The sequence below is a fragment of the Loa loa genome (genome assembly GCF_000183805.2).
Source record: "Loa loa unplaced genomic scaffold supercont3.40, whole genome shotgun sequence".
In the NCBI taxonomy this organism is placed as follows: domain Eukaryota; kingdom Metazoa; phylum Nematoda; class Chromadorea; order Rhabditida; family Onchocercidae; genus Loa; species Loa loa.
The window spans coordinates 280,117-301,564 of NW_018108220.1; the positions used below are offsets into that span (position 1 = coordinate 280,117).

General features: G+C 34.9%; 5 protein-coding genes across 6 annotated transcripts in view; 3 read left to right on the forward strand and 2 right to left on the reverse strand.

The window, feature by feature from the left end:
• Positions 1-8,690, forward strand: part of LOAG_17107 (calcium binding EGF domain-containing protein) — a gene marked incomplete at its 5' end in the record, with an annotated part of 31,106 nt that extends 22,416 nt beyond the window's left edge. The window contains 20 exons of the mRNA XM_020449767.1: positions 441-623; positions 715-896; positions 1,262-1,460; positions 1,681-1,848; positions 2,233-2,360; positions 2,729-2,831; positions 3,110-3,254; positions 3,591-3,814; positions 4,160-4,371; positions 4,505-4,676; positions 4,965-5,030; positions 5,312-5,396; positions 5,606-5,789; positions 5,988-6,057; positions 6,299-6,506; positions 6,653-6,749; positions 7,016-7,175; positions 7,288-7,390; positions 7,745-7,916; positions 8,329-8,690. Coding sequence (XP_020306659.1) covers positions 441-623; positions 715-896; positions 1,262-1,460; positions 1,681-1,848; positions 2,233-2,360; positions 2,729-2,831; positions 3,110-3,254; positions 3,591-3,814; positions 4,160-4,371; positions 4,505-4,676; positions 4,965-5,030; positions 5,312-5,396; positions 5,606-5,789; positions 5,988-6,057; positions 6,299-6,506; positions 6,653-6,749; positions 7,016-7,175; positions 7,288-7,390; positions 7,745-7,916; positions 8,329-8,469 — 3,002 coding nt within the window. The 3' untranslated portion in view covers positions 8,470-8,690. The remainder of the gene's footprint in view (positions 1-440; positions 624-714; positions 897-1,261; positions 1,461-1,680; positions 1,849-2,232; positions 2,361-2,728; positions 2,832-3,109; positions 3,255-3,590; positions 3,815-4,159; positions 4,372-4,504; positions 4,677-4,964; positions 5,031-5,311; positions 5,397-5,605; positions 5,790-5,987; positions 6,058-6,298; positions 6,507-6,652; positions 6,750-7,015; positions 7,176-7,287; positions 7,391-7,744; positions 7,917-8,328) is intronic.
• Positions 8,527-9,491, reverse strand: LOAG_05195 (hypothetical protein; the record flags this gene model as incomplete). The annotated part of the gene is made up of 5 exons (XM_003140732.1): positions 8,527-8,614; positions 8,715-8,785; positions 8,873-8,992; positions 9,219-9,327; positions 9,466-9,491. The coding sequence occupies 5 exons, from the start codon at positions 9,489-9,491 to the stop codon at positions 8,527-8,529; spliced, it is 414 nt and encodes a 137-aa protein (XP_003140780.1).
• Positions 9,492-10,384: 893 nt separating this feature from the next.
• On the forward strand, positions 10,385-12,770 carry LOAG_05196 (protein-L-isoaspartate O-methyltransferase). The gene is made up of 5 exons (XM_003140733.2): positions 10,385-10,503; positions 11,266-11,402; positions 11,623-11,727; positions 11,963-12,169; positions 12,579-12,770. The coding sequence occupies exons 1-5, from the start codon at positions 10,452-10,454 to the stop codon at positions 12,762-12,764; spliced, it is 687 nt and encodes a 228-aa protein (XP_003140781.1). The 5' UTR covers positions 10,385-10,451; the 3' UTR covers positions 12,765-12,770.
• An 825-nt stretch (positions 12,771-13,595) lies between these two features.
• Positions 13,596-15,962, forward strand: LOAG_05197. Of its 2 annotated transcripts, none has more exons than XM_003140734.2 (5): positions 13,596-13,724; positions 14,027-14,163; positions 14,431-14,535; positions 14,841-15,044; positions 15,305-15,962. In XM_003140734.2, exons 1-5 carry the CDS (start codon positions 13,670-13,672, stop codon positions 15,482-15,484), a joined length of 681 nt encoding a protein of 226 aa, XP_003140782.1. In that variant the 5' UTR covers positions 13,596-13,669; the 3' UTR covers positions 15,485-15,962. The 2 variants fall into 2 exon arrangements, with proteins under 2 accessions (XP_003140782.1, XP_020306660.1); XM_020446784.1 differs by lacking the exon at positions 13,596-13,724 and adding an exon at positions 13,732-13,835.
• Positions 15,963-17,263: 1,301 nt separating this feature from the next.
• Positions 17,264-19,152, reverse strand: LOAG_05198 (hypothetical protein; the record flags this gene model as incomplete). The annotated part of the gene is made up of 5 exons (XM_003140735.1): positions 17,264-17,354; positions 17,691-17,845; positions 18,178-18,266; positions 18,608-18,737; positions 19,054-19,152. The coding sequence occupies 5 exons, from the start codon at positions 19,150-19,152 to the stop codon at positions 17,264-17,266; spliced, it is 564 nt and encodes a 187-aa protein (XP_003140783.1).
• Between the last annotated feature and the right edge of the window lie 2,296 nt (positions 19,153-21,448).

Genomic DNA, 21,448 nt, shown 5'->3' on the forward strand with positions numbered 1-21,448 from the left:
GATACCCGTGGCTTTACTTATATTTTCATGGAGTATAATTCAGTTTGGACTATTTTAAGGACTGCTGATTTATTTATTGATTTCGTTCTACTTTTCAAGTTTTGATAGAACACCGGAAAACTATTCCAGACAGAGTTTTAGATTAAAATAACTGATATGGATTTGGAATATAATGTGGAATGCAAGCACGATTTCTTGAAGCTGTTTGAAGGTAATTATTTAAAGCTATATCTTAAGTGAGAAAATGATTATATATGATATTCTAATAAGTATGGAATACTTTTCCACTGTTTTCTTCTTAGAAAATTGAAACTTACCATTTGATCTAGGGATAAGCTAGCGATTACAACAAAAAGATCATGAATAATGATACTTCTTTTTTAAAAGCTTTTTAGAATGATTTATTTTAAAGATTGCATGAGAGTGGGTTTTTGTTATAGGAGGTGGTACTGATGCATCATTGGTACACGTATACTGCAACAATCCACAAGATGAACCAATACAAGAGCGGTTTAGAGAAGTGAAGTCCAGAGGACGATATATAACACTTTATTTTTTCACGGACAGATCTATTGAGCGAAGGGGATTTCGTCTGGAATACAGTTTTTCCGGCTTTGAGGATGGTGGGTTTATTTTGTGCTTATATGAACTTCTTAACAGCAGTAATATTTTGCACATAGATATTTTTGTTTCTTTTAAATTATTATTTTATAGAATGTGGGTTTACGACAAACCGTATAACAGGTACTGTGCTAAGTCCGAGAAGTCCCCAAGATTATCCGAATCTTGTTTATTGTTTGTGGGATATTTCGGTACCGTCTGGCTATCATGTAGCATTATACTTCCACCGTTTTGATGTGCAGAAGTCGGATGATTGTAGCAAGGATTACATTAAGGTTGTTTTAAAATTTCATTAATCTTCTATGCAAGTCTTGTAAAGCAAAATGAGGTTATCAATCGCCATTGAGATAAGGTGCATTAGCTTGTGAAATTGGGACACGGTATTTATATCTAAGATATTCCTCGTCGAAATTAAGTATGATTTTGTTATTGAATTCTTCCTAATGATAAAAATAAAGGTTACAACACATCGTCATTGTCATTACTTAACCAATATCGATTTTGTTTTACTAAATCACAATATTTAGTATTGTCTAAATTTTTTGTTATGTGTTTACAATTACCATTTCTTCAGTCCCTGCTATAATTTATGGAAGTTGATATATTATAATTTATGAAAGTTTTTAATATTTCACTTTAGATAAGCCAGGAACATCACTTAAGGGCTATGGCACCAGTTGGGGGTTACTACTTCTTGTTCGACCATGAAGAAGAGTTGAAGAAGATTTGTGGATACGAAACACCTCGTGTGTTCCGTTCAGAAAGCAATCGCATCAAAATCGAATTCAAGTCGGATGACAAAATAACAGGGAGAGGATTCAATATAACGTGGAAATCAGGTTGTACAATCGTTCCTCGTTCTTGCTTTCTTCAATAATGATACCAAATTAGGAAGCTTTATAACATATGAAAGATTAAGGAATTTGTTAATTCACAAAGGCATGAGTTGTGCGATCACTATAAAATACCAGTCAAATATTTTTATAGACTATAAAGAGTATGTGAACAGGTTAAAATGACTTTCGATAGCATTTGAAATAGCAAGCAGAAATATTTTAGAGTGTGGTACTACTTTTCGATTGAACCACGGTGTGGTTACATCACCCCACTACCCACGTTTTTATCCAAACGAAGACATGGAATGCGATTATCTGATAGAGCCCGAGTACGATGGTACACTTATAATCACATTAAGAATTCTTGACCTGGAGCTTGACCCGCATATTTGTGCGTTTACGCTTCTATTCTATTTCAAAGTTATCGCAAAGTTTCCTTTTTCTTCATTAAACGTATCAACAGTGTTGATTGCTCTTCGTCGAAAAATAGTATAACCTGAGGCATTAGAACTTTATTTTGCGTCTGAATACGCTATGAATACAGTATACATACTACTACTTACCTTTAAGTATCGGATAAGGCTTTCAGCCAATAAATTAGGTTTTAAAAAGTGAAACTTGTGGAATGTAATTATTATCTGATAAAGCCGAGCATGATAGCATATTTATAGTTATTATAAAGATTCTTGATTGGGAGTCGTACAAATAAGGCAATACATGTTTGTAATGAAAATTTTCACCATTGGGTTGCAATAGGAATTTTCAAAATTTTCAGATGATTATAATCGACAGCCATGCAACACAGATTTCTTGGAGCTAAGAGATATTTCAGCAAGACGTGTTATTGATACATTTTGCGCGAATCGTGATATCAGCAGTGAAATAGCGCCCATATCTGTTAAGGTAAGCGCTACATTTTATTACAAACGGCATTCATTTATCAGTGCAATATTATGTTTTTTATTGAAAGCTTCCTACTGTCTATAGCTGGCATCACTCTAAAACAGCAAGGAATATGTAAAAATTTAAAAAATCCAATGTATGCATTAAACTAATGAAGTAATTCACAAATTCATAGGCACCGCAGTGAAATAAAGGAGGCAGCTTCTTTTTTTTAAGATGCATTTACGAAAGACTTTCCAACTACATTCAGTGTAGCTTCTATTCCCTCATACAATCACATGTAAATTTAGAATATGCTTAAAATTTCATGCTGTTGAACGATTGAGCAAAAACTTTCGATGCAAGAAAATGGATTTTGAAAATTTTAGGGACCAGTAGGTGTGCGTTTCGTGTCAAATACATCAGTCTTTGAAGATCTCCTTAATCATCGTAAAAATCGCCGTGGTTTCAAATTATCCTACGCTTTGTCAAGTAAGTAATTTGAACGGTCATTATGACTTTCAGAAAATGAGCTCTTTGCTTTAAAACATGAGTTTTTTTTGTTAACATTCATCTATATCAAGAAAGAATCCAACAAATCTTTTCCGTTTTAAATCACGTTCATTATGGATCATCTCATACTTCCGTTTTTAGAACTAAATAATGAATGATGACAGAAAGAAAGTATTGATACGCTCATTCTTACTCACATATTTTAAAAGCTGTGCATCTTTATCTTTTTTCATAGAACAATTCGGTTTACTTTGCAGAATGCGGTGGCGAAATTAATTTTAAAGAAGAAACAGGATTGATGTCAGCAGTTATTTCGTCTCCTGGTTTCCCTCTCCCATATCATCACAACCTTGATTGCGTTTGGAACATATCTGCTCCAGAAAAACGGATTATTAGTATTAAGCAAGTTTTATTTTTTTTCACTTAGTCTTTAAGTTACTAATCAAATAAGCAATTCTGATACATTAAAACTTGATATTATTTGCAGTATTTCTTAAGTGAAAAAGATATTGACATTCATCATCAACTTCTGTTGATGAGGAGCCATTGTTACAAATTTTGACTAAATAAATTTCAGTTAACAGTAGTACCATTCAGCGAAATGAATTTGTTGAATCACATTACTCTATTCCTATTACATTTTCAATGCATTTTCTGACAAAAGTTTTCATGCTACTGTATCACTTCGATGAAGTAATACACAGGAAGAAGTATTAGATATTTTCTTCTTTATTTTAGACACACACATTTGGATTTGGAAGATTCATCGGAATGTTTGTTTGATTTTGTGGAGTTTTTCGATGGTTCACAAATTAACAATGCAACAAGCATGGGCAAATTCTGTGGCGCAATCGTCCCCTCCAACCAAATGTCAACAACTGGTCAATTCCTGGTTGTAAGATTTTATTCGGACAGAAGCGCTAGCAAAGGAGGATTCAAAATTATCGTAACTGCCTCTCTTGGTATGTTTTTCCTCTCTGTCTTTGTTTTTCTGAACAAATTCCTATACAAGATGGACAATCGTTCAATGGAAAAAGTTACTTTTAATTTAACTTAAAATATTTGTAAAATATTGTTTTTAACTTAAAATATTTGTAGAGAAAAAAGAGTTAGCGAACTGATGATGACATTAATCAATTTTTCTCAAAAAAAAAAAGTAATATTTGATTTTTGTTCGGATATCAATGAATGCTGGGGCGACTATCATAGAAAATTTTTGACCAATTATTTTCCAGTCATGCAGTAAAATTGTGTATACTTAAAATCAGGTATTTTTACTCTTATAAAGCAAATCTCTGTTAGTTTAGGTCCAGACGGAGGATGTGGTGGAGAGATCAATGTTGATAGCAGTTACGAGCTCGTAGCACCTTTGAATCCAAAAACAGGTCAGTACTACAACTTTCTGCGGTGTGGTTGGACACTCAAAGCACCGGTAGGAAAAGTGTTGGAAGTGCAACTGAAAAATTTGGAATTGGAAGCCCCTGATACAGAAACAGAACGTTGCCACGATTACATTGCGGTATGAACACTTGTTATGAAATCTTTCAAAGTTATAGAATCATTCGACTTGATGCTTCTGAGCCTCTTTTGGCCACTTCTTCCTCTTCTGGATTCGCTGTCTTAGCTTTAACAAAAAATTTCGAAAATTTCAGATTTATGATGGTTATAAGACGATATCCCCTATGCTCCTATCAAATACATGCAAGGTCATGGAGCAACTCCCTTTGATCATGCGAAGTTCTTATCGTGTACTGCACATTTATTTCGAGTCCGATTCCGACAAAACATTCAAGGGATTTACGATGGAATTCAAACCTATTACAGGTATGATTTTCAGCTGTCAAAAAATACATTGCTTATGTTTTGTTTTACGATAAAATCATTGTTCTTCCGTTTTACTCGTCCAGATCAAAAAAGTGTAGTTAATTTATAACACTGTTGAGCTTGCAATGTTTTACGCCTGTGATGCTTCCAAATGCGCAATTGTTTTATAACCTTCTATTAGCGGCCGATTTCAAAAACAGTTCAAAATTTGACTAAGTTCCACTTATTAATTCAAGGAAAATTAAATTCTCATTTGAATTGGAGCTTTTTGAAGTTTCGTCGTTACAGCACCATGTGGAGGACGGAGAACTGCTGCCACCGAGCCCGCTGAACTACAGTATGAAAGTGAAAGAAGTAAGATATATTTGTCATTATTTGTCACTATCGTGGTCATTCCAGTTTTATTCGTCGTGTTTAAAGGTGTTTGATGCTGCTAATGATTTCGATCACTGTTCGATGAGGAATAGTAGTATTTAAGGCACTAGGGATTGTTTAAATTTCTGTACATTTATATAACCCGAAGTATTAGAACTGGTAAAAGCAAAATATGCTTGAATAGAGCATTTATGAAGAAATAATATTAATGAACTTTGAAATCAAGCAATTCTACTGTTTATCACTCGTATAAATTTCAGTGCTTACGCGGACATTTCCCAGGCATCAACGTTGTCGCTGGATAATTTATTCAAAGGAGGGAATGCCTTTACGAGTTGACTTCAGGTTCAATATTTTATAATGTTTCTGCAAACCTTATAATTGAAAGAAAAAAGTAAGGCTGAACTACATTCAGTTAAGAAAACAAATGTAAAACTCCATAACATTTCTGTAAAATTTGGTAATTTTTTAAATTTATCGCTTCCAAAAAATTCAAAATATTGAATCTCATTTGTTTACTTAGATACTCAGTGTAGTTCAGCCTTACTTTTCAGTCAGTTCTCATTTCCTTCTTTAACACCCGACTGTACCGATGAATATATGGAAATCCGTGATGCTGGCACACCTGCTGATTGTCATCATCCTGCTTGTCGTAATACTAATAATGGACTGCAGACTATTCGACTATGTGGTAACACACTCCCGGCTGACTTTATTTCAGGGACAAGTGTTATTCAGGTAAAAAGTTTAATCATTTAGAAGTGAAGTGAAAATACTACAGCTTGTTTCTCCATTTAGATCAAGCACCCTTGATTATAATGAAGTACCATGCAGTTCTTACTGTCAAGGCTAGTTTATAAGTTGAACATGCCATTTAAATATTGGAATTTAATTGTTCCGGAATTTTTGATCAGAGACAATATTTAGTAATTCCAGGTAACAATATCGGCCATTCTGCAGAGCGAATACATCGCCAGATTTCGCCTCTCTTATCAAACGCTTAATTGTTAGTTTTTGTTCTTCCCTCTACTGCAAAAATTTACTTGAATTTGTTTGTAAATCTCAAAATTTTCAAAGAATGCTTCAAATTGAGCTAATTCTATTGGTTATTCGTCCACATACTTAAGAAAGTTTATGAAAGAGAGAGACAGAGAGGAAAGAGAATGCATGGTGTATTTGACTGCATGGTGTATTTCGAAAGTTCTTTATCTTAGTGCACGATTTGTGTTGTCAACCAGTTTTTCCAGCATGCAATCGAATAATTGATACCCATCTGTCAATGACTGGTCATATAACAAGTCCAAACTATCCAAATCCCTACGACCATAACAGCTCCTGCTCTACTATCTTAACGGCTTTAACCGGATATCACATATTCCTGGTTTTTAAGGACTTCAAGCTGGAAAAAGTTCGCCGATCGCTTAATGACCGATTCTCTACTTCTATTCGGGAAATGTTTGTCCTCATTTACTTCCATTCAACCACTTTGTGTTTATTTCCCATTCCTTCCCAGCGTAAAATTAAGCTTTCGATCAATCTTGACAAGGCGATTACACTAGGTCAGTGTGTAGCTATTTATGACTATTAAAAAAAGTGTTCAGGCTAACTGATGGACGAAGTTTTGGACCATTTCAAAATGTAATTGATCAGTATAATGGCCTTTACAGCAATGAATCCTGCGAATATGATTATATTGAGGTGGAGTATTGTTATTCCTCAATATTTTGACCAGAAACAAATACATCGATACCGTAATAATGATTTGAAGAAACCATTACATTAAAAGTTCTACTTTCATTTCTTCTATTATAGAATTTGGCGGAATTAAACTTAACTATGAACCTTGATATCACCGTAGCGTTTTTTCGTAATTTTTCCGAAATGTTTTCTAAAGTTTGGTATTTTCAAGGCCTATTAAAGTACCATGCTATTTTGACCAGAAACAAATACATTCCCTAATACAGATAATTGATTCCTTTGAAAATCGAACAGAAAGATATTGCGATTATAAACTACCGCCCAGCTTTCTCAGCTCTAACAACGTGCTAGAAATTTATTTCAAAAGCGACAGTTCAATGGCACCTGGAGGATATGATGCCTACTATTACACTGTTCGACCATCAGGTTCAACCTGTGGATTTTATACCATTTCAACTGCCATACATGATAATGTATTTTAGGTTCCACTGTTAAACTTAACCCAGAATTTGTAATCAATAAGTCGCATTCTTTGTAGATAGTCTATCATTCATCTACTACGATTTTGGTGTCATAAGTGAGCCGCAGGGTGCAGTCACAAATGTTGGTTATCCAGGATATAAGAATCAACAGAGAATGAAGTATTTTACAAAATCTTCAAATAGCCTGCAGATGTGATGAGTAGGGAATCCTCGCAAATATTTTAGGCTTCCTGATTCTCTTCCGTTTCTCTTTGATATTCTCAACTTTAAATTCTATTTTTTAAAAATAATTTTAACAGTTAGGACTAACTCAGCGATTCTTCGCCTTGTGTATAAATTGTAACGCAATTAGATTGAAATGAATGATTATATTATAAGATTCCTCAGGATGTTGATGCTCCATGATGTGTAGTTGCACCACCAATAGGGGAATGAATGCCCGGTCAACACGTTGTCACTGAAGTTATTGACCTCATGTTTTTATGTTTTTTTTCTTGAAAAACAATATTATAGATGGAAAATCGATCCACCAAATGGCCATAAATGTAAATTAATTCTCTTGGCGATGGATTTTGGAAAGAATACAAATGGTGAATGCACTGAAGGTGATCATATGGTGCTGGGTGAGATCAGATCTGAAGGATCCGAGAATATACCACTCAGTTATCTTCCGTGCAGAGATGCCGTAAGATTTTGTAATTTAATAATCGTGGTGTATTTCTTATGTTTAACTTGATATTGTGCACATTTAAATTGAAACTTAAAACTTGAAAAATTTGAAAAATTTTTCGACTTGAAAAACAAAACTTGAAGTGAAAAAAAACTTGAAAAATTCAAAACTTGAAAAATAAAAAATTTTTCGGATAGATTAATAGTAAGGTATATAGAAGCGAGAAGCGAAACTATGAATGACATTATACACAGTTGGAGAAGTTGTAAGTGTTAAGAACAATCCGTCTGCTCTCTGATGTTATGTTAGAATTAGAGACTATATTCTCCTGTCTTACATATCTCAACATACAGATGAACTTGAAACTTTTTAGATGTGAGTACGAATACTGAGATATTTTATATCCACATGATGGTGAACTTTTTAGGTGACATTGCCGAAAGAGATACTTATCGAACCGGGTACCTCAGCCCTCCTTGAATTCTATACCGATGATAATTCGGTGGATAACGGTGACGGATTCAGGATCGAATGGACTTGCGAGAATTATCATATTATGCAAGTGTGACTCTACCATTTGATGTTATCTGTTATGCTCTTTCGTGGTGTTTATACTATAATGCTACTAACTATGTGGTAATGCTAAGTGCTTTTCTAATGTTCCTGTTTGACCTGGTTCAATTCGGTTCAGTTTCAGTTGATCGGTTGTATAGCTGTAAATTACAATCATCATTGCGTTTAGATGGTACACTGTGCACTTTACTGTTTCAGACGAACAATTTAAAAAGTATGCAAAAATAGTAATCTAAACACATTTGAACTCGATGATATATGCTACTCCCTTTTCGAATGTACTGTTGGGGATCAACATTGTGGTTGGTATTCTGAAATTTGGTGGAAATACTGTTTACCAAAAATAATGCAGAGTGACTATACTAGCGGACCAACAAGCACTCATCCCTTAAGTTTACCTCACTCCTTATAGATCGAATAACTAAACAACTAGCGGTATCATGGCTTGCTGACGTATCTGTAGACTGAATTAGTGCTGCAACTTTTTGAGAAACTCTGACGACTAGAACTAAAGTAAACTGAAAATGCAGCATAACAAATTCTTCACAGAATATTTAGACCTTCATAGAATACTTAACTTCACGGTATGAATGTGACGAATCTGCTATAAAAGAAACAGATTTTTTTATGCCAATTTTATACCAATTAAAACGTCGGACTTTTACTCCAAAATCATCCAAACGATGGAAATAAAGTTATGACAAGAGTAAGGACAAATACCATCCGAAACTGCTACCAAAAGACATCGTTGAGATGCGTTTGCACAACGGGTGGGACCACCGTCACGCAGAGATATGGACGTAGTGAACCCACTTTAATGTTGTGGCGTGTTTGCTTTTTACCGAGATATTTGCTGAGTGAATTTGATAGGAGTTATTAATGCTTTGTTGAGACACTTTTCATATTTTCTTGCTGTTGTCGCATGATGATGAATGCAACTTCAATTCATTCCCTCCCAAAATCAAAGTTTACGCTTTTTTTTTCCTCTCACTTCATTTCACCTGCAACTTTGCTCATTTTTTGATAGCCAGTTTTCTCAATTCGTTTTTCAACAACAAAAGAAAGAAAAAACACTTTAACAGTTTTTTTCAACTTCGTTTGTGTTCTTTCGGTAATTTTATTCTTATTTCACAGCTGTCGCAGAATTTCTTCCTGACTTCTAAAACTGTCTCGAATATTGTTTTAGACCAATCAAACAAAATCGAATATTGTTTTAGACCAATTAAACAGTATTGATGACAGATTTCTTACCACTTCCATGACAACTTCATCGTCGTATCACCATTTTAGCACTGTCATAACTTTGGTAATTTTTCTGCAGTAGTCGAAGGCTTTTGTACAATGTCAAGTTTTCCTTTTCATGAAAAATAAAAATTTTGCAAACATTGGTGATGGTATATTCGTCCATAAAGTCTGATTTCAAAAAATTGGCTGATTTTTATTTGTTAATATTACAAATTTGTTGCATGAAGTGACTGGTTGGGAAACGGTGATTGCGTTCTCTAAGAATCCTCTACAAACCTGGAATAGTCCTTTCGATGTTTGTTATTCCCGATAGCAAAAGATATGCTGTCTCTTTTTGGTTTTTCAATAATCGAAGGAAATTATTATTATTCCTTGCTCACTGTAAATCTTATTTTATCGTGCCACTGGAGGTACCGGTTCAGATGTTGAGGGCATTCCCCAAAATGGATGAATCATCAGTTAGAACTGTTCTTCACAGTGATGTGTTTTGTTGGATCAGAAGGCTTTCATCATTACCTTGGATTTCATCCAAGTGTTGCTGATAATGGTTTAACCCAGTAGATCCATCGAAATAATTTCTGCTACATCTTGACTAGGTATTACTGAAAGTTATCGCGATTTGTTGTGTTTTCACCACTTACTGCATGGTGTTAATTGTTGCAGTTAATTTTTAGATTGTTAGAAGGGAAGGATTACTGATTTATTTTACTGTACTAAGATTAATCCCTCAAGATGTCGTTTCCACGAAATACGTCAAATGCAATGCTTGTTGATTTTTTAAAAAGTAAGTGTCCAATAATAAATAACATATATACTTAATGTATTAACAACCGTGTTAAAATTGCCATGGTATATCGTCTTGCTTAAGTTAAAAAGAACGCAGAACCTGGTCTATTCATTAAATAAGAACTGAGCTCCTGACCTAATAGCTTTTAGACTAAGCTTAATAGACTAAGCTGCTAGTCAATTTCCCCTTAGTCTGCATGTATGCATATTGTTTATTTGTTTATTTAATTAATCAATTAATTAATTAATAAGTTGATTCGTTTATTTATTTATTTACTTATTAGTTTATTCCTTATTCATTTATTTATTTATTTATTTATTTACCTATTTATTTATTTATTCACTTATTTGTTTATTTATTTACTTATTTATTTATTTATTCACTTGTTTATTTATTTATTTGTTTATTTATTCGCCTATTTATTTATTTATTTATCCGTTAATTTACTCATTTATTTATTTAATTAATTAATTAATTTATTTATTTATTCATTCATTTTTTTCATTCACTTACTTGTTCATTTATTTAGAGAGAGGGAGAAAACAGATAGATGTTAGCTTCAATTTCATGATACTAGCTTTGATATTATTTCTAGTTTTGTAATAGTAAGTGGTTAATGCTTAGAAATGCTGTATAGCTTCTGCAGCACATTTTAGCTTTATGGTAGAATGATACTGATCGATGGTTATGATTGATATCGTTGATCATTTGTTGACTAGTATTAGTGAAGAGCTTGATTGTAATCTTGCATCTTTTTAGAAGTAGGACATATCCAGGATTACAGAGTAGAGGAAGTCATGCTGGGGGTTGATCGAGCTGACTTTTGTCCACAGAATCCTTATCAGGATTGCCCACAACAAATCGGGTACAATGCAACTATTAGCGCTCCTCATATGGTAAGTATTCTCTTTCATATACATTTTGCTATTGTTTTAACTGTGTGTGATAGATTAAATCCCAGCGCTACACCGTAATTTCAAGATATGCCGTTAGTTCAGCTACAAAGTCATAAAATTATCTGATCGGTAGCTTTCCATGTCAATTTTTTTCGTAGTGTCGAAATGTTGAAATGAAAAAGTCATTTTTCAAGTTTTCCTTTTTTTTTCTTGTTTTTAGCATGCGTTGGCTTTAGAACTTTTGAAAGGCCACTTAAGGGACGGCAACACGGTACTGGATATTGGCTCCGGTTCCGGCTACTTAACAGTTTGCATGGCACTCATGGTCAGTATTATCATTCTTTACAATTCAAATATTCGAATATAAGACAAATACGGAATATAAGACGCATACTTCAATTTTGTGAAGTTCTCCTCACCATACAAAAAGATTTTGCACTGATAACTGAAAAACTTCAAGTTTAGTAATTTTTGCTGTGAAATGCTTGAAGATATGTGAATTGGTAGAAATTTTTGTTTGTTATGACTTTGTTACATATTCAGCACAATCGGTTTTGTAGGTCGGTGAGAGAGGAAGAGTGATTGGAATTGATCACATCAAGGAACTTGTAGATCTTTCGATCAATAACATTAATAAACATCATGGTGATCTGCTTATGGATGGACGAATAACAATGTTTGTAAATGATGGGCGTAGTGGATACAAAGCTGACGCTCCATATATGGCTATTCATGTTGGTGCTGCCGCACCGAAACTTCCTGATACAGTATGTTAATTGTAGTTGTAGTATGTTCAGTTTACATAAGAAATTCACTCTGGTTTATCACTAAACTCATTTTTGGAGGAAAATATTGTCCCGTTTACGGAGATGATTTCCTTTAGTTGTAATAGGGTAATTGATTGGTCTAAACATCCTCGTTTTGGAGAACTCGTATATAGTAATTACTGATCGTTTTACCCAATAAGCACTGTTATTATTGAAGCAGGCACTACTCCAAATTCAGTGTCTCGTATTATATGTGCTATTCCCAGTATTGAAATAAGTGGAACATATCTTCCAGAAGTTCAAATGCGTCAAAATACACTGATTGTTTCATGCTAATTAGTATAGTTATATCCAATCCTCTGATCACCTGAAGTGTAATAGTGAAAATTTAAAGATTTGGTAGTTTCAGTTGGTGGATCAACTTGCTCCAGGTGGTCGGATGATTATTCCAGTAGGTGAAGTTTTCAGTGATCAGCACTTTGTTCAGGTTGACAAAGATTTGAATGGTAATGTGAAGGTTGAAGAATTATTTGGTGTTTTATTTGTTCCACTTACAGATCGAAAACACCAACTTGGCCATTTGAAACTTAGGTAATTTCCTGTATAAATTTCGTTAATGCATAGTGCATGTTTGATATAAATGGATTAATTTGATTTCAATTATAAAGGTCCTAACGATTCAGCAGAAGACGGTTGTGGAGATTACTAAGATAAAAGTTTATCAACTTTTATCTTCCATTACAGCAGGTGGTTTTCTATGCATTTTTAAGATTCTGTAAGCTAATTCAGCTTTCCCTTATCTTTTCAGTTTCATTTTGCATTAAATTCTTCAATCTCGATCTCAGCTTTGTGACTGCCTTGATTGAATTATTGTTTATTGATGTACAAGTGTATTGATGTTCCATGTTATTAAAATTCAAATCTTATTGCATCTCTTATGCTTACTTGTATAATCGTATTACAATTAATCGGTGACAACTGTAATTAAAAATCGGTGAATCTTCAAAATGGTGTTTAATTTTTGCCAGTTCTAAATACGATACTTTCAGCTTTTTTAAAGTTGTAATTTAAGTTTGTTTTCGCCGTCATTTCTAAAGAGACCAATTATCTTGCAGATATTCTTATTGCAGTTCTTGGAAGATCATAACATTTTATAAATATTGTTGCATGTCAGAAATAAAGATCTCAAACTTTCCTTCTTTCAGATAACCAGAATTGTTAGTACAGATGCTTTATTTATGAGCAGCAGCATAGTCGGCATTGAAATGCCAAGTTATTCTGGTGTATTTCTCAACTGGGGAATGAGTGCGGGGTAGAAACTTGGAGTGTGTGGTTTTGAAATGCATCAAAAACGGAAATTTGGGTTGATGCATTTAGGGAATTGCTAACGAGAGAGGAATGATAGTGATCCATGCGAAGTCTTTTTTTATAGTTTGCCGTGAGGCGAATCTATGAGGAGCAGAGATTGAGCAGCATTGGCACTACTTTTTGAGACGAAATATGGCATGGCGTTCGCACGGTGAATCAAATGCCTCATTGGTAGAAAATTTACGTAGTTAGTTATTTGCAGTTATTTTTGAAATGGAATTCGTAAAGAAATAAAAAGTTTTGAAATCGGCTGGTTGTCGACTTTCCGCTGAAAATCTTTGATGGCATCTACTGTTGCGTATGAACTTTTTACATGAAACATTTCTCGATATGTTTTTACTGAGCAGAACATTTTTACATCGACCAATTTACGTGAAGCTCTTTATCTTCGAAGCTTGGGATTAAAGAGATTTGGTCATCAGGAGATCTGGAGCTATGGGAAGAAAATTCAAATGTAGAAACTGCAACAGACCGCAGAAGTATTTGCAGGGAATGGCTTATTTAAAGATGAGCGAGTTAAGGTGACAATGTTGAGGGTTGATCGAGCTGATTTTTGTCCTCGAAATCCATATTTGGATAATCCGGAACCAATCGGTTGCAATGCAACGATTAGTGCGCCTCATATGGTTAGTTTACTTTCCATCAAATTACCAAATAGACTGTAATGGAAGGATGCGGAAATAAGAATTTATACTATAATAATGGTTCATGGTTCGTTTTGTACTTTTATAAATGCGAGATTATAAGCATTTTTGGAAACATCCACTAGTAGCAGATGATGCAGATTAAGTTCTTAGACAGTTTAGTGTTGTGCTTATTCTTTCCTGATGTTTTGTATACTTTTTTGCTTACCGGAATAGTCGCCATCAATACATTAATATAATGTATTCCAGCATGCTGCTGCACTTGAACGGCTCAAGGATTACTTGATGGAAGGTGATAGAGCACTTGATATTGGTTCCGGTTCCGGTTATCTAACAACATGCATGGCATATATGGTGATGATGTTAATGAGCACATGAAGTTCCCAGTTATTAAAATATTCTGATTTAGGTTTTAGGAATTTATTGGTGCTTACCATTTCAAAAAAGAGAATTCAAAAGAAAAGAATTCACGAGATTTTTCCTGTACAAGTGGCTACAGTTGGCTACAGTTGTTTCCTATTAGTAGAAATATTTTAGTAGTTATTTTTTTTCGATATTATTTATGTTGTTATGTTGTCGCCACTGCTTCTGTGTTTCGCCTTTGAAAGTGAGTCAGGCAAATTTAGTATCACATAAAGCCATACAATGATTCTTTATAGGTTGGTGCAAGTGGTAAAGTCGTTGGAGTGGAACATATTAAACAGCTAGTGGACTTATCAATCAGCAATATCAAAAAAAACCATGCGAACCTTCTAGAAGAAAGAGTACTAATAGTTGAAGGCGATGGGCGCAAAGGCTTCCCACAGTACGCACCTTATAAGGCAATTCATGTCGGAGCTGCAGCACCAAATGTTCCTGATGAGGTATTTCTATATCTCGCTAATTCGGTAATTTGTGTAAGTCGATACTATAGTACGGACTTTTCGCGGATCGTGCTTTTCTCACTTTTTTTTGTGATTATATCGCTTTATCCCATCGCTTGCCAGATTTACTAAGTGTATAACTTCATCAGTGTACTGATATCGCACATAAGTTTTGTTTAAAAAAGTTATTGGTTTCGCCAGTATTGATTTTAAAGTTATTGATTTTTTGTTACCAGTGAAAAACGATTTCTTTATTTCAGTTGTTGAATCAGTTAGCTCCTGGAGGACGAATGTTGATACCGGTTGGTGCTGCACATAGTGATCAGCGTTTTTTACAAGTTGATAAAGATAGCAAGGGTAAAGTTACGGTGAACGATCTGATGGGTGTAATTTACGTTCCGCTTACTAACAAAGAGAACCAAATTGGACGGAATCAGTGACTTTTTTTTTATGTAATTTGGACACTTCTGTTGGTGAACTGAGGTGATGTCAAGTTCTGAACAGTTATTTAGATGGGTCGTGGGAGCAGATGTGCGGATTGGAAGATTTAGTATTATTATGCTTCCCCCCAAAAATATTGCTAATGAACGGCTTATTCGGTATCGGGAAGTTATTAATACCATTGCTCTTTGTTTAATGGATACTTTATGGAAGATTCTGATTTGTGATTTGTTTACATACCGTTCCAAAATTTTGGAATACTTCCGTGGAATACAACATGTTACCTTTTATGGTCTGACCATAGAAGTATTTGTACATATATTCATTTTCTGCTTATGCCATTGTCTTTATATCATCGGATGCCCTTGTAATTCGTATTAGCTTATAAACATTATTATGGTTTTGCCCCTTTTTTTGAGTTTGTAGAATTGAGCACAGGATGACCGACATTCTTCAGATTTACGAGTTACTTCCACGAACAAACTGGGAATTGTATAGTTTCATTTTCTGAGTGGGGATGAATCTGTAAATTTGACGGGGAAGTTTTTAGCTCAGGGAGCTGCATTTTAGAGGTTTTTCGAGAGGCTTATCTCCACTCTTAACTGATAATGTTGGACCTACCTTTTCTGTTTTTCCACCACTTGCTCGAATTCGTCCAGTTAGTGAAAAATATTAGTCATTATAAAAACCAAGTCGGGAAGCAACTGGACTAACACTTTAATTTCTATACATCCGACTAGATTTCTATCACTTTCCATTTGGTCTCGTAGTGATTTGGATTAGCTGAGTGGTCATATCATTTGCCATGTTTTTTTTGTTGTCATGACTGGTCATTTTCAAAAATATTTGTACAGTCATCCGAAGCAGCACTCCAGCTTTCGCTTTCTCCTTCCTTGGAATGTAGATCTTTTTTCGGCCTCTTCCTTTTCTTGCTGATAGTTGTTTGTTTGTAGTGATATTTGCTTGTTAGCGTATTTCGAATGCTATTTCCCAGATATTCTTATTCATATAGTAATCTCGAGTCCGCAATTTTTGTCGTTATTCGCTGGTAAAAAATCTCCGTCCCAGTTCGCTTCTTGAAAACAGAAATTTGTTAACGCATAAGAATTGCCGCTTCCGTACAATATATGATTTCTATGCTTTCGGTAGCTCATGCCATATGACCGTGCACATTCATCAACCAATGTACTCTCCCTATCTGCCTGAAGCCTTTAACAATATACGCAATCATTTCGTCACTATCCAGCACTACCATCCGATACCGTTTCAGTGTTGCATATAAACGATTCGGAGTTCAGTAATACGTGCTTTCTACAGAATTTTATTGTAAGCGTTTCAAAGCACCATAAGAGATATAAGCAAAACAAACAAACAATAACCAGCGGGTATTAAAAATGAGCCCGTGTTACTGTTAGCCGGAAGAGTGTCAAACAGATTATATCCATTATATCCTGAAGAGGAAATTCATCCATCCTTTAGGCTTATTTTATTGCATGCATGCATATGAAACAACGCAAATTAAATCGAGATCATGAATTGCTTTAGCCGGCTTTGATGGGCAGAGAGCAGACAGCATGGTGCATCAAAAACCCTGCAAATGTTTTGTTGGCAGTCTCAAAAAAGTATTGTTTTAATGAAAATTAGGATATGAGAAGGGAATCCTGAACACGTAACAAAACCGATATCAACTTCATAATCAAATCAGATAATCCTACTTAATTTTTTTCTTGTAACTAACAAGAACAATTGAGATGAAAAAGGAGATTCAGTATGCATGCTTATATTTCTTCCATTTCTTCGTCCTCCTCAGATTTCTTCACATCCCGAGGTCGAACAAATACCCCGTGGTTACTTTTGCAAGTGAAATACCTGCATATTTACAAATTAAACGCAGAGAAATTTTCTCCTTAAAATATTAATACTACGTGGTCTGCAAAGAAATTTCGGGAAACTAACTTCTCCTTCGGAAACCGGACTTGTAATTTGTAAATGACGTATTTTTGGAACTTCGATTCCGATATATAACTATATGAAACTTGGGAAGTGAAGATACTATTAACAGTTTTGAAATGAAATAGCAACGGACAGACAACTCAACACAGGACAGATCGGTTGATCGATCGATGCATAAAAAAAGAAGGGTGTATCGGTTTCTTTGCAGGAAACCAATTTGTATATTGCTTAAGAGAAGATTAAAGTATTAACCTTTCACCATTAATACTTCCATCATGCTTACCAAACGGCTCATCATATGTAACACCAATCCAATAACCATCTTTAAATTTAGTTGGTCCTATGTAGGATACGATGCCCTTTCTCTCTTTCTGATTCGAAATATGTACCGTACAGCGATCGCCAATCTTGAACAAATATTACTAACGCTACCTTTTTTTTAACTTGAAAGATCCACATATACTTTTCGTCTTTAATTCGTCTTTACCTTGCTAAAACCGCTGAAAAAAAAAAAACTTAATCCTACATTTATATCTTTATACAATATGTCTTCTAATGATGGATGTTAAAATATGGAACAGTCCATAAAACAACGACGTAAGAACTTATATGAAAGAGAGTTATATGGTTTTACTTATATTAGAGCTATTTCATTTAATTTATCTGTCGAGCAGATAGTGTATCCGTAAACAGAACCGACTTTTCAATATCCACTAAAATAAATGAAATGCAAATAAACCTTGAACTGCTTTGCTTCGTTTTCAGCCGCAGTAAGTGCATCGTATTTTATTTTCAAACCTTCACGTCGTCTCCATGCACGTACCGAGTCTAAGCAAAGACGATGATGACTTCAGTGCAAGTAACAAGCATTAAAGTTTTTTGTTTCAAGGGGAACAAAAAGGCAAAATTAGGTCACCTTCACGCTCATCGTACTTTCCCTCAGGCATTGTATATTTTTTAACCGCCGAAATATTCTCATAACTGATAGGATTGCCAGATGCATCCGCAACATGAATTTTCATCCCCGAAAATAATGACCATGAAAGATTGTCGAGGAAAGAAAAAAAGCTTAGATTTAAAGTCTTTAAAACTTTTTCGCTAAATACAAGATGGAGAAAGGAAAATTTTTTCTTATATTTGAAATTTAAGGTAGGGATATACTGGCATACCATCGGTCACGCCTAATTTCTCAAGAGTAGCCTGATCATCAGTCAACGATGATACAAATTTCCCATCCTTGTCATGCAATTCTGTTCGCATACACTCAGTCGGGCTACCAACGACTAGCACTAATTTTTTCTGAAAAAGAAAAAACTGATGGAAGTGGTTACATACAATTCTGCAAAGACCATCTTAATTCAAGGACAACGTGCAAAACAGATTCGTATGTCATACTGCAATTTAAATATTTTTAGTTTTGATTACAAAACTGCTACGAGACAGTAAATGCAACTAGGAGTCTGTACAGAATATCTGCATTATATTACGGTTGATCTAAGAAACGGAACCAAAATGGAAACAACGAAACTGTTTCCATTACAGAAGTAAACATCATCATCGTGCAGTCAGCACAGAAAATCGATTTTTGGAGATCAGAAAAGGAAGCAAAACAAACTTTCAGTTCATGAAGGGTCATCGAAGAGGGATATCGTTTCTCGTATGGGTACTGTCGCGAGTCAGAAGTGACTGTCAGGTTAACAACTTTAGTTGTCATTTTGAATTCTGAAACAGGTATAACTGGGTTTAATGTCTTCCATGGATTATGATTTAACTGTTCTAGAATCACTTCGCTGCATAAGCATATCGAAAATTAAGCCTATGGAATACGATTTACTCCAGTGATGGAAATCTAGACAGACCTTTCTTCCATAAATAGTAGGAATGTTAACGAATATAAAAGCAGCATACTGAAAGATTTGGTTCTATCCTTTTTGTCTCCTATAAAAGGTTAAGATGATGCCGCAAGAAAAGGTCAACCTGTCTAATGGCCATCACAACCACATAGTCATGACAATAAAGGAGGAGATGGTAACTTCAAATATTGTTGAAATGAAGAGAACGAGAGGGGAAATTAATAGCACGCGAGGAAGACAGTGCTGAAGTGGGGACAAAGAACACGAAATCCGACATCGGTAATGTAAGTCAACAACTGTGCAAAGGATGTACGGGCGCTCTTTCCTGCTCTCATTCGCACACTATCGATCAAACTCATGTCCCTCCTGATGTAGATAGATGAATAAACAGGGGGAGAGATGGAATATAGGATGGCTTGATATGGTACTAGTGTTAGAAGAGGATGAGGGGAGAGGAATGAGGTCGAATAGATTAGAAAGAGGTCGATTACAGCGATATCACACAAGGCAGTGATAAACTAAGGACTCTGATATGAGGCAACGGGAAATATTTGTTATTGAAGTTGTGGTAGCGTTGTGAGTGCACTTAGTATGACGTACGCGTTTTCCCTGTAAACATGTTGGCCTGCAGGGAAGGAATTAAATTTTGTTAATTTCATTAAAAAAGAGAAACAAGAGGAAAGGAAAATAATGGAACTTGTCTTTCATTGTTCAGCTTTTGAAGTCAAGTTATAGTTTAGATAAAATGAGGATGACTTGAATTGCTGCGTCGAGATTGACATCGACGGAAAAGGCGATTCCCTAGCTGAAGGTCTATCAGCAGCTGGCAGTTGCACCCACACTGATAACCAAGAAAGATTTTAAGACCATCATTTAAGACCATTTTAAGACCATTTAAGACCATCCTTGTACGGTATGGCCCACGTGATGTGGAAAGGAGCGGTGTGAAAAGTCTACCTTCTCTGTTTTAATGAACGCTGTTGGTACTTCATTAGTACTTAAAAAATAAATGGTATTTTGATATTTATAGTATATCAAGTGCCTCTTTGATTAGGACGTATATTTTGGGAGTGATGAGGAATGGCTATACTCCGAATAAGAGTATCCTAGAAGGGATCCATAATGGTTTTCAAATTATTTGTCGAAATCTGTGAGTGTACGAAACTTTTTTGTTTTCTTAGACCCATTTGGTGGATTCATTTATTTTCCAACTCTTAATTATAAATGAGATGCTATATTTTGAATTTGTGATACGCTTACAATTATTGGTTTGTTTTGCAGTACGCTATGATATGTGCTGTTTTATCGAAGTAGACAGTTTAGTTTTCGAATCATTTATTTTGGAAGACACTGTCGTTTGTCTTGTGATATTAAAGGAAGCAGTTGATGGTGGGTGATAAAGTAGGGAGGGCTTGTGTGACTTCGAGGGGTGTTTTCTCATGCATAACATTCGAGCAGGTATTTCATCAAAGTTGAATAAGCAGGCGTTTACGACAGTTAACTGGGTGTCACTCTAAAAATCACTCGCGCAGTGCTGCGCATCTCCGTTTCAAAAGATGTCATGTCTGTTTATGGCGACCTTCAGTCTGTCTTGTTCAGCAGGATGACCAATTGATGTGGTAAAGGTAAACGTCGTGAGCCGATGAAACCTTTTGATGTTTTCCTAGAGATAGTAGAACTTATCACTCACGAACTTTCGTAAAAAGTCATGCATTGCGACCTTAACTTGGATATTTACCGTGAAGAGAGGTTTGCTAGATCGCAATTAATCAAAGAGAAGTGAATAAAGGCTACGACTGCCTTCTTATCGAGTTCCATGTACCATCCACAATTTGCCATACACCTCACATTAAAATCGATACGATGATATTGATGGAATCAGGGTTACATGTAGGCATGCATCTGGTGTCGGTATTGCGTTCAGCTGATTACTATTCCATCGTATGTTGTTGTTAGTGAAATTCGTACGTTCATTTTGTTATATCACGTCACATAAATTGTAAATAATCTCCGAGGAAAGGCTGCAGATTCGGCTTATTTGGCTTACAGTAATGTCATTCAATCAAATCCATTAAAATTGTAGGTTAATTACCAACGGATAGAGGACATGTATATATATATATATATATATATATATATATATATATATATATATAT

Excerpts from the sequence above, each read along its gene's own strand:
- LOAG_05196 (XM_003140733.2), top strand. The coding sequence starts at position 10,452 with ATGTCGTTTCCACGAAATACGTCAAATGCAATGCTTGTTGATTTTTTA. Across the intron at positions 11,403-11,622 it reads CTATTAGCGCTCCTCATATG|CATGCGTTGGCTTTAGAACT; the intron begins GTAAGTATTCTC and ends TCTTGTTTTTAG. Across the intron at positions 11,728-11,962 it reads CAGTTTGCATGGCACTCATG|GTCGGTGAGAGAGGAAGAGT; the intron begins GTCAGTATTATC and ends TCGGTTTTGTAG.
- LOAG_05197 (XM_003140734.2), top strand. The coding sequence starts at position 13,670 with ATGGCATGGCGTTCGCACGGTGAATCAAATGCCTCATTGGTAGAAAAT. Across the intron at positions 14,164-14,430 it reads CGATTAGTGCGCCTCATATG|CATGCTGCTGCACTTGAACG; the intron begins GTTAGTTTACTT and ends AATGTATTCCAG. Across the intron at positions 15,045-15,304 it reads CACCAAATGTTCCTGATGAG|TTGTTGAATCAGTTAGCTCC; the intron begins GTATTTCTATAT and ends TCTTTATTTCAG.